Source organism: Schistocerca americana, chromosome 6 (genome assembly GCF_021461395.2).
Source record: "Schistocerca americana isolate TAMUIC-IGC-003095 chromosome 6, iqSchAmer2.1, whole genome shotgun sequence".
In the NCBI taxonomy this organism is placed as follows: domain Eukaryota; kingdom Metazoa; phylum Arthropoda; class Insecta; order Orthoptera; family Acrididae; genus Schistocerca; species Schistocerca americana.
The window spans coordinates 511305507-511317744 of record NC_060124.1 but is presented as its reverse complement, the minus strand read 5'-3'; the positions used below and the strand labels follow the sequence as shown (position 1 = coordinate 511317744).

General features: G+C 43.4%; 1 protein-coding gene across 1 annotated transcript in view; it reads left to right on the top strand.

The window, feature by feature from the left end:
• The window catches only part of LOC124620249, a 111724-nt gene extending 99741 nt beyond the window's left edge, over positions 1-11983 (top strand). Inside the window, exon 2 of the mRNA XM_047146917.1 lies at positions 11837-11983. Coding sequence (XP_047002873.1) covers positions 11837-11983 — 147 coding nt within the window. The remainder of the gene's footprint in view (positions 1-11836) is intronic.
• The last annotated feature ends 255 nt before the right edge of the window (positions 11984-12238 follow it).

Below are 12238 nucleotides of genomic sequence, written 5' to 3'. Positions count from 1 at the left end.
AGTACTAGTTGCCTAGGTGTAATGTCTTTGATTACTAATCAAATCGTCCTTGGTCTCAGGTTCGAACCCGACCACCCTTCAAATTTTCAATAAGACTCATTAGCTGTATCGGCCGAGGACGTCCGGCATAAGTCACCCTCATTCTGGCGAAGGATTTGTCAGAGGGTAGAGGAGCTGGCAGAGGTTCAGGGTACTATTTTGTTCTTGGGGTGTGAAAATGCCCCTGAAGTCAGAAGAATCAACAACGATCAGTGGTTGCAGAAATCAATGGAAAACACTGCCTTAATGACAAATAATATGTGTCCATATGACTTGTGGGCTGAAACTGAAAAAGTGTCATAATGATCTCTGTATTGGCAAAAGATTCCGGAATAGTCCTCCATTCGGATCTCCGGGAGGGAACTGTCAAGGGGATGGTGACCATTGAGAAAAATATTGAATTACCAACGAAAGGCTAACGTGGGCATGGAATGTTGGAAGTTTGAACGTGGTAGGAAAGCTAGAAAATCGGAAAAGGTGAACGCAAAGGCTCAATCTAGATTTAGTGGGGGTCAGTGAAGTGTCATGGAAAGAAAACAACGATTTCTGGTGAGACGTGTACAGCGTAATATCAACAGCAGCAGAAAGTGGTATAAATGGCATAACGGGAGCAGGATTCGTTATGAATAGGAAGGTAGGACAGAGAGTGTGTTCCTGTGAACTGTTGCGTGATAGGGCTGTTCTCATCAGAATCGACACCAAACAAACACCGACAACGATAATTCAGCTATACATCCCGACGTCGGAATCAGAAGATGGGGAGACAAAGTATACGAGGATACTGAACGGGTAATTCAGAACGTGAACAGAGATAAAAATCTAATAGTCATGGGGCACTGGTATGTGGTTGGAAGGGAATGCGTAGAAGAAAGGGTTACGGGAGAATATGGGATTGGCAATAGGAATCAGAGAGGAGGAAGATTAATTGGGTCCTGCAACACATTTAGCTATTAACAGTGAATGCTCTGTTTAAGAATCACAGAAAGAGGACGTATACTTCGAAAAGGCCGGAAAATACGGAAATATTTCAGTTAGATTTCATCTAGGTCAGAATGAGATTCCAAAATCAGGCATTGGATTTTAAGACGTATCCAGGAGTAGATATACACTCGGGTCACAATTTAGTAATTACGTAGAGTAGGCTGAAGTTTAAGGGACTCTTCTGGAAGAATCATTCCGCTAAGAAGTGAAAATGAAATGTCGTGTGGCTAGGGCTCCCGTCGGCTAGACCGTTCGCCTGGTGCAGGTCTTTCGATTTGACATCACTTCGGCGACCTGCTCGTCGATGGGGATGAAATGATGATGATTAGGTCAACACAACACCCAGCCCCTGAGCGGAGAAAATCTCCGACCCAGCCGGGAATCGAACCCGGGCCCTTAGGATTGAACGTCTGTCACGTTGGCCATTCAGCTACCGGGGGTGGGCCCGCTAAGAAGTGATCGTACGGAAATGCTATAGAACGAAGAGATGCGCTTTAAGTTTGCGGAGGCTATAGATACTGCGATAATTAAGAGCTAAGCAGGCAGCTAAAAGTTTGAGGAGGCTGTAGAAATTGCGATAATTAATAGCTAAGTAGACAATTCAGTTGATGAGCAACGGAAATGTCTAAAAAGGGCATTCACGGAAGTTGGAAGGAAAACATAGGTACAAGGAAGGTAACTGCGGAGAAACCGAGGGTAACGGAAGAAATACTTCAGCTGTCGGGTACATGAGGGAAGTGCAGACGGTCTGGGACATTCAGGAATAGAGAGATACACGTCACTGGACGCAACGGTGAAATGGCTGCACGTCAAATATGAAGGAATCGATAAGCAAGTGTTTGTTGAAAGGGTTGACTCAACTTATAGAGAAGTCATACCAGCTTACGATGACATTAACAATTAACAATTTACCACCCAGATCTGCGCTAATCGGACAAATTTGCAGTTTACTCCTTTTGTTACTGGCTAGATGGAATTCGAACTGATAGAGTACGTCGAGTCAGTGCGTTTCGCCTGCGTTAGGGATGCGTTTACTCCTAGAAATTGTGTTGTTTTGTGGCGCGCGGTCAGTTATAGTAAAACATTTTTGCGATCCGGAAAAGGACAGGCCACAGGGAAGTGTTTATTTATGGTCCTATGGGACTGAGATGCGCGTCTTGTCGATTGTAGAGGAATACTTTGTAAAAAATAAAGTGTTACAGAGTGGTATAAAGAGAGAGAGACATTTTATCATTGTAAACCAATGCGAGAATATAATGAAATTCTTTAATGGATAATTCAATCCTTCACAGTTATTTTCTGAAGTGAATTTTGAGGAAGTAAATTATGCTAAGCTTCTATAGGAACTTGGGACATTGGCTGACGATGTTTGCTGGTAGATCTGCAAGCACGGTCATGGGAATTTAGAAGTGTTTCCTGTTATTCATAGATATCCGCGAACGGCTGCGCATCATATAACGAAATGTGGACTGAGTCGTACAGAATCACTATCCGAGGATCGTATACAAAGTTCCTATTCATAAACAGTAAAAGTTTTCACAAGGGACTGAAGGATATGAGCAGCAGCTTCTGCTTTACGAGATCAACGAGATTTCATCACTACTCATAAAGTATTCTTTCTAGGTTAAAATCTTATCGCTGGACGTTTTTGACGAACGCTAAATTATATACGCTCATGTTCTGTAAGACTGTAGAGGTACAATACGAACAGTAATTCGTGCTCTAGTAACTTTAAGCATTAGCAAGAGAGTTTATGCTTATTCGCGATGCAAATATTCTCAGCTTAGAGCAGTAGACACGGATCCAGACATTGGTGCAAATGTATTACCTTCAAGTTATAATTACTTCAAGTATTACTACATATCAAGTAATACTGCATATCCGCACATACATAAATCAGTGTACACAAATACATACAACAAGGGATATACCGTAAGGCATGGGCGTTAACATTTAGAGTGCAATGGGAATTCCTCCGTTATAAATACAGGGGTGAGAGAGAGTAGGTGGAAAGAGTACATCGAGAGCATCTGTAAGGGGGAGGACTTATCTGATGACGTGGTGGAGGGGGATACAGAAGTCGGCATGGGAGAGATAGAGGATTTAGTATTAGAATCGTAATTTAGAAGAGCTTTGGAAGACTAGAGATCAAATAAGACTGAAAAGATAGATAATATTCCATCAGAATTTCTTCAGTCATTGGGGAAAGTGGCCAAAAAAAAAGGTTGTCTACGTTGTTATGCAGATGTTTGAGAGTGGCGATACACTATCTAAGCCGCGCGGAGTAGCCGCACGGTTTGAGGCGTCATGTCACGGACTGCGCGGTCACTCCCGCCTGAGGGTTGAGTCCTCCCTCGGGCATGGATGTGTGTGTTGTTCTTAGTATAAGTTATTTTAAGTAGTGTGTAAGTCTAGGGATCCATGTCCTCAGCAGTTTGGTCCTTTAGGAATTCACACACATTTGAACAACGTTATCCACACAATTCCAAACACTGTAAGAGCTGACAGATGCGAGAATTATCGCACAGTCAGCTTAAGAGCTTATGCGTACAAGTTACTGAAAAGTATAATACACACTAGAGTAGAAAAGAAAATTAGGGCTCTATTAGATGATGATCAGTGTGGCTTTAGGAAAGGTAAAGGCAAGAAAGAGTTCTGACGGTGCCGTTAATAATGGAAGCAAGACTAAAGAACAATCAAGACACATCCATAGATCTATCGACCGGAGAAAAGGGTTCTACAATGTCAAATGGTGCAAAATATTGAAAGTTCTGAGGAAAAATTGGGTAAACTATAGGGAAAGACAGCTAATATACAACATGTGCAAGAGCCAAGAGGGAATAATAAGAGTGGAGGGCCAAGAACGAAGTGCTCGGATTAAAAAGTTGTTATAAGACAGGGGTGTAGTCTTTAACTTCTACTGTTCCATCTACACGTCGAAGAAGCAGTGATGGAAATAAAAGAAAGATTGAAGAGTGGAATCGAAATTCAAGGTGAAAGGATATCAACGATAAGGTTGTTGCCCTCAGTCAGAGTGAAGAAGATTTACAGAGGTGATATCTGTACAGATATCAATGGTAATCTTGCAGCTCTCGAAGAATGAAGTTATAATGAAATCTAGACCTTTCGCTGCTTACAGGCGTTGATAAATATCAACGGGAACATATGAAAATATGTGCACCGACCGGGACTCGAAACCGGGACCTCTTGCTTGCATTTCAGACGCTCTATGCGACAGAGCCACCGAGGACCCAGACGGTTGTGCGACTGCAGGGATTTATCTGTGGCAGGCAGGGGCATTAAGAATGCAGTGTGTAGACAGAAAGTTGGAAAGTGTGGGTCTCACGGGGAGCGTGCCATAGATACGGCCCTGCAGTCGCACTATCGTCTGTGTCCTCGGTGAGCGTCTGCCATATAAGCAGGATGTGCCGGGTTCGACTCCCGTTCGGGGCACAGATTTTCATCTGTTCCCGTTGATATTTATCGACGCCTGTAAGCCGCTAAAGGTTTACATTTCATTATAACTTCATTTACAGCGTTTGCTGAATGGAATAACAGTGTCATGAGTACAGATTATGGACTGAGTGCGCCGGCCGCGGTGACCGAGAAGTTCTAGGCCCTTCAGTCTGGAACCGCGCTGCTGCTACGGTCGCAGGTTCGAACCCTGCCTCGGACATGGATGTGCCTGATGTCCTTAGGTTAGTTAGGACTAAGTAGTTCTAAGTCCTAGGGAACTGATGACCTCAGATGTTAAGTTCCATAGTGCTCAGAGCCATTTTGAGTAAATCTAACAAAGACGAAAGTAGTGAGAATAGGCTGAAATGGCATCAGCGAGAAAACGTCAGGGCTGATGGTCACGCAGTAGATGAAGTTACGGAATTCTGCTATCTAGGCAGCAAAAATACCGCATGACAGATCGAGCAAGGAGGATATCAAAAGCAGGGGTCAATTCTAGTGTCCGATACCGCCCGTCAGCTTTGACCAATGACGTAATGTGTGATGTTATTTTGTTTGTGCCGCAGATAGCTATCGATGAACGTTAAATGATTTCTCTGGATTTCCTCGTTACGAGCGTGTTTTAAAACATTCGATGTAGATTGTTTTGTTTTCCTCTCGTAATTTGTTTTCGGCATCTTTTGTTAATGAAAGTAGGCGTGATTTATAAGTAGTCGTGATTTATAAGGTCTTGATTTCTGAGGCTGTTCGTTATGGATGAGTCAGTTGTTTTTACTCCGAAAATACTGCTTCAGAAAATGAGTGACCGTAAATCAACTATAAAATTTTTGCAATTATTGGACGTCATTGCTGAACTTTGCAAGGGCAGCGTCTGTGGGAATTATATGGTTTTGACGAAGGCTGCGTTATCAGGAACTTCCGACGAATACATGTGGAGGTGAGGAAGAGAATAACATACCGAGATTCATACGCAGGGGGGCGTAGTTCGAAAGATAGAGGCTCAATTTAGAAGCAATTGCTAACCTCCTATTTTTGCTATGAATATTCTTGCAAATCTGTCATGCATGAAGCAGTGGTTTCGTGTGACACTGTAGTCGACTGGTTCTCGTATTATAGAGAAGTCTGTGGGGAATTTAAAAAGTATAGGTGGTCATGGTGGGGGGGGGGGGGGGAGGGGGACACGGATTATAGGTGAAGTAGGTCAGTCACATTTTGGAAAGAGAAAGTACGAAAGGGGACACGAGGTTTTTGGGTTTCTGGAGTAGTAGTTTCTGGAGGAGATTATGCTGATGTTGTATTTAGGGTTGTACTAAATCAGACAAAGGAAGTCTTCGCATCTTAGATAGAAGAATATGTGGAAGAAGGTTCTGTAGTCACGTCGGATCGGTTTGCTTCGTACAAGGGGTTGGGTGAAAGGGGTTATCATCTCTTGGTCGTGAATCACAATATTCAGTTTAAAGATTATAAGATGTTGGCATGTACTAATACTACCGAGGGTTATAGGTGGGCTGTAAAATCTGTTGTCGAGCGGGAAAGAGAAGGATTTCTGTGTTGCAAGGCCATTTAGTGAATACTGTTGGAGGAAGACTATTCCTATAGGTTATTGTTTATTTCTTGCATTTATGAAAGTAGTCAGCAAAATGTACAAACCTCGTTTTGTTAGTTAGGTGTTGGTGGGTCCGATACTTTTTTTCTTGTTTTACGTTGCGTTTTTCTATTTCACTTTATTGTGCGAGTGCTACTTTTTGGTTTCTCTGGAGGGAGGTTTTTCTGTCGTTTTGATATTTTCTGGTTACAATGGTAGGCCGACGGGTATTGCTGTGTCTTTGCCGGAGGGTTTATGTGATTGACTCGTGGTTTCATTATTTTATTATTTTAAAATTTTGCATCTGATTGAGAGCGGGTGGTAGGGAAAAACTGTTTTGAGTGGTACCTCATTTGTGCTTGGCAGTTTGTGTTTCTTATTATTTTTTTCATTAGTTGTCCTGGATTTTGCTTCTTTCCTTACTGTTTTACCTTCTAATATTATTATTTCGTGTTATGTCCTTATTTCGTTCTTGTCAACCTCGATCTTTGACTCCTTTGGAAGTTCATTGCGCTAAGTTTCTTTTTATGTAGCCACTTTCATGTTTTCCTTTTCGATGTTTCTGCTACACTTCTCTTATTTTTACAGTCACTCCTGATGTATCGATTTTATTGACTGTTATTTGGAGCTACTGTAACTGGTGTGACTTTCGTGCAGTATAGTTATCAGTTGCAAGGTTTGGTAATTTTTGCGATTTATTTCTTTGCGTGTGCAGTAATGTGTGTAAAGATTTTCATTTTTTGAAAGTCTAATCGTATTCTGTAGTACACTAACTACAACATTTTTAAGCGCGTTTCTGATATGTTGTAAGATTTTTGTGGAACAAACAGTAATATTGGAATCGGTAACTGGAAATGACCTCCTACACAGGTTGCTTCTAGTTATATATTCCAACTATTCGACGGTTCATTTGTTACATCGTTTTTGCAGTAAGTGTGGAAATTATAATATATGCACTCGTAATTTCCCTCGTGTTCTTATTTATTTCATTCATCTTCTACTCGTTTAAATGATATTCGCGCGTAACTAATAGTCACGTGAAATGTATTATTTTATGGCAGGCTATATTCGTTTGTTTACGAGTATGATCCGTTCCATTCAAATGGCTCTGAGCACTATGGGACTCAACATCTTAGGTCATAAATCCCCTAGAGCTTAGAACTACTGAATCCTAACTAACCTAAGGACATCACACACACCCATGCCCGAGGCAGGATTCGAACCTGCGACCGTAGCAGTCCCGCGGTTCCGGACTGCAGCGCCAGAACCGCTAGACCACCGCGGCCGGCATCCGTTCCATTCATAGATTGTCCATTGCAGCACCTTTGCCTTACGTATGACGTAGTTGGTCAGAACTGAAGGGTGGTATCGGACACTAGAATTTATCCAAAAGCAGAGTCGAAATGGAAAAAAGCTCATTCCTGGCCTAGAGAAGTTTACTAGTATCAAACATAGGCCACAGTTTGAGAAATAAATTTCTGAGAATGTTCGTTTGGAGCACAGTATCGTATTGTAGTGAAACGTAGACTGTGGGAAAACCTGAACAGAAAGAATCGAAGCATTAGAAATGTGGTGCTACTGACGAATGTTAAAAATCCGGTGGACTAATAAGTTAAGGAATGAGGAGGTTCTGCACAGAATATGAGGGAAAGAAATATATAGAAAACAGTGGCAAGAAGCAGTAACAGGATGATAGGAGATCTGTTAGGGAATCATTCAATAACTTCCATGATACTGGAAGTAGTTGTAGAGGATAAAAACTGTAGCGGAAGGCAGATATTGGAATACACTCACCAAATAATTGAGGACGTAGGTTTCAAGCGCTGCTCTCTGATGAAGAGATTGGCACAGGAAAGGAATATGTGGTAGGCTGCATCACACCAGAGAGGAGTGATGACTCAAAAAAAACATAAAAAAATAAAAAATAAAAAAACCTCTATCGTTTCTCTATGCGCTCATGAAAGGTAGTGCAATGTCTTTTCCAAAACGCATGTGTCGCTGAATTTCATTTCATGGTTCCCATCTCGAAACATGATCTGCGACCGGCCGATTTTTCGGTATTTCCCAGACGACAGTTCCTTTTGTGTTCGGCTGTACGGGCGTTAACATTTCTTTTCATTGTACCAATTTACACTACTACATCTACTTGGATACTCTGCAAATCACATTTAAGTGCCTAGCAGAGGTTTCATCGAATTCTCTATTATTCAAATCTCGTATAGCGCGCGGAAAGAATGAACACCTTGCCTGCAACTGCATAGCATTTCACGTCCCTGGGTGTTGCTGGGAGGAGCCTTTCACCTTTTACCGTCCTTAAATAGCCATTAATTTCTTGGTAGGTCTAAAGATCGTTTGAAACACATACCTGGCGAAACCTTCCACGATGCAATCCGCTTCATGTGGGCTGGTCTGCTTCATATGAAGCCATCACTGTGACATTAGTGTGTTTGGCTCACATGCTGTCAAGAATATTTGTCCCCATGTGTCACCACCCATGTTGTCCTATTAGATGGACCGTGATGTAAGATGCTATGACGTCGTGTCGAATGCTGACTTGGCCTGCCGATTGGTAGGCCGTCTGACGCAAACGATTCTCAAGATTAAGAGAAATTGGTGCCCTGAACAGGATCAGTGTTCGTATACTTGTGGACTACCTATCACTGGCGTCAGTACTGGATACTGATTCGTGTTCATTAATGCTTACAGATTGGCGGTCATCACATCAGGCACCAAGAATATGACAAATACTGGAAAAATCTTATAGAAGATGTTACAAAATAATAAACAGAGAATTACGTGCAAATGACATGAACACCATCGATCCTAAGATTGACTTTCTCTTGGCTAGCGTGGTGGAGTATTACTGGCGTTGAGGAGTGGCTTTGCAGTACAAAGTCATTTATAATGACCTAATAGGTATCCTCATTACAAGTCATCACATGTCTTCAGTTTGCCGGGCGCTCTGGCCAAGCGGTTCTAGACGCTTCAGTCTGGAACCGCATGACCGCTAAGATCGCTGGTTCGAGTCCTGCCTTGGGCATGGATGTGTGTGATGTCTGTAGGTTAGTTAGGTTTAAATAGTTCTAAATTCCAGTGGACTGATGACCTCAGATGTTAAGTCCCATAGTGCTCAGAGCCATTTGAGCCATGTCTTCAGTTTTGCTGCATTGACTCATCAGTTTGTTTCAGTATCGTAAGTGCTTATCAGACCCCTCACAAGTGTTATTGCGTCCTGCCTAATGCTTCTTGCATAATGTTATGGTAGTGATGGAGGCGGGTTGGTATTCACTTGTCTTACACTTTTCCAGTGAACCGCGCGACTGCTACGGTCGCAGGTTCGAATACTGCCTCGGGCATGGATGTGTGTGATGTCTTTAGGTTAGTTCGGTTTACGTAGTTCTAAGTTCTAGCGGACTGATGACCACAGATGTTAAGTCCCATAGTGCCCAGAGCCATTTTGATCCAGTGAGATTACTCACTTTCACATGCAGAAGTGTTGCTGTTATAATCTTGGTGACTGCCAAACTGGGTAGAAATGTTTATACCTAGTGGCTGACGTGTTGATTCTTCCATGTACTGAAGCAATGCTGGGCTGTAGTGACTTTAAAAAAATTTCTCTCTGCCATTCCGTTACCATCTTGATGTGTAATACCATTATACTATATATATATATATATATATATATATATATATATATATATATATACAAGAAGTAACATACCGTTATTAGCTATTTTTCCTCGTGTTGCAGTTGTAATGACCAGTAGTATGTTTCCAACTGTGTGTGGTACTATCAAGACCCAGCACTATATCATATCTCACTGTTTTTCTTTTTTAGTTTGTTTTGTAGTAGGCATTTACGAGATGTTATCGCAAGAACAGCGTCATTTTTCAATTTTCCTGTTGTATCGTGTTGATCGCCTACCTCCTTCAGGTTTTATCCCAGAATAACTACATAATATCTCTCAAGTAACAGTGGTTGTTTCATTTTTGAGGTGAGTTTTATTTGGTCGCCTTAAACGAAAAGACTTGAAGTGCGAGTGGTCCACATTTTTCACTCATCCGTTTGAATGGAATGAGATAAACTGAAACTGTAGTGTTTCGTTTTAGCATTGTAGTACATGAGGTATCACTATTGCTGAGTGCGAAAAGTGGTTGAAAAGTTGTGCACTTCTCGCGTTATCTGTGACGTATCTTCTGAACACGAAAGAGCCTGGACAAAAGCACCACAGGCGCAAAGATGCGATCTTGTGCCAGCGCCATAGAGACAGGATATCGATTTCGCCTCGGCCAATTGCCGACCGAGTACAATCCGCCAATGACTGTGCGGCAACGAACAGAAGCTTACTCGAAAGATAGAAGAGCAGCTCCTGCACTTGACAGTCTAGATCGTTGTCCAGAGATAATTTAGATAAGGAACGTCGTTAATGAACTCTTTGAAGCGAACAGACGGTTGTTGTAAATTGCATTTGCTATGTACTGTGAAGTCTGCCTACGATTACTTACACTTATCAACCGAGCGAGGTGGCGCAGTTGTTAGACACTGGACTCGCATTCGGGAGGACGACGGTTCAATCCCGCGTCCATCTATTCTGATTTAGGTTTTCCGTGATTTCCCTAAATCGCTCCAGGCAAATGCCGGGATGGTTCATTTCAAAGGGCATGGCCGACTTCCTTCCCCGTCCTTTCCTAAGCCGATGAGACCGATGACCTCGCTGTCTGGTCTCCATCCACAAAACCAACCAACCAACCAACTTACACTTATCCATTGAGAGTCTTTTTGTGTTGTTTTACATGTAGTGTTCAGGAGTCCCATATTCAACTAGTCACAAAGAGAGTAAACCATTTAACTCATTTGTGAGACTTTATTACTAATTTGTTTGAGTTTTGTAAAACATTCGTTCTTCTATACTGTTACCTGATCCTGTGGCATAGCTGTTACGTTGTGGGAGGGAGAAATTGTCTAAGTGGTGTACTGCACCATAAACCGTTACACGAACTCACAAACTCGGCCTACCGTAACAGTGGCAACTCGACCTCTTTAGCAGTGGCGACGAGGCCTGTACAGAACTGGCGACGAGGGTTTACAAAAATCTGTTCATTAAACCAACTTACTGTTCTTCATCTGTGTGTGAGTAAGGTCACGTGACGCAGGGAAAACACACATAGCGTCCCAGAGAGAAACGAACAGCACTCCACACACGTATGACTTAACGCGCACAACACCATCACGCCACAGCTCAGAGCTGACGCGCGGTATCGAACGCTCCAGTTGGCTCAACGATATTATGAATGAATTTGTAACACCTATATTGTTTCTGGCCATAAACGGGTACCAAACGACCGACCGACCAACAAACTATATGTTTGCTGGCACTTTGGCCAACCGACCGACCAACTATCCTTGCCAGTTGGTCTGTTGCGTGCGACCATTCGACAGACGACCTGCCAACCACTTCCATCACTGGCCCCCCTTCCCCTTTTACTAAAAATAACGATGTCATGTGTAGCGCTGTCGTTCCAACCGCCCCTAGAAGTTTGTGACGGCTGAGTAAAGTCGGTCGGATCGTGTGAAAGTTGCACACGATGTTGATCGGTCGGGTGAATGGTGCGTGTCTAGGACCCCTAAGTGAGACTACAAGAACAACAGCAGAGTACAGGTGCGGCTCGGGCAGAGCCGTTTATTGAGCGCGCCGGCTGCGCGGACACAGCCGGTAGTTACACCGCTGGCTGACGCGGCCCGGCTGCCGCGCGGCGGCTGCGTTGCGGTCGCAGGGGCGGCAGCGGCGCCTCCGCCTCCGCGACATGCGCCGCCTCTCCTCACTGCTGCAGGTCGAACTGCTGGGCGTCGGCGAGCGGCGGCGCAGCTCCTCACGGCGCTTCCACCTCCGGTGCGGCGCCTCCCAGCGGCTGTCGGAGTAGTAGGCGGCGAGGGCTGGGGCCGACGTGTCCTGCACGACAGGGTCAACACTTAGCGGGGTCGAGTCAACTGCCGAGACCGAGCGGGCACTAGCAGGACTGGCAAATTCCTGCCAAACAGCAGGGAATTTCGTTGCAGTTATGATAACCTACGTTTCTAGCATATGTAGATTTAGAACACAGGTTTCCAAACTTCTGCTGAGACGGAAAACTTTGAGAATCATGGTGCTTCGATGGAATACCTTTATTTTGATGGTT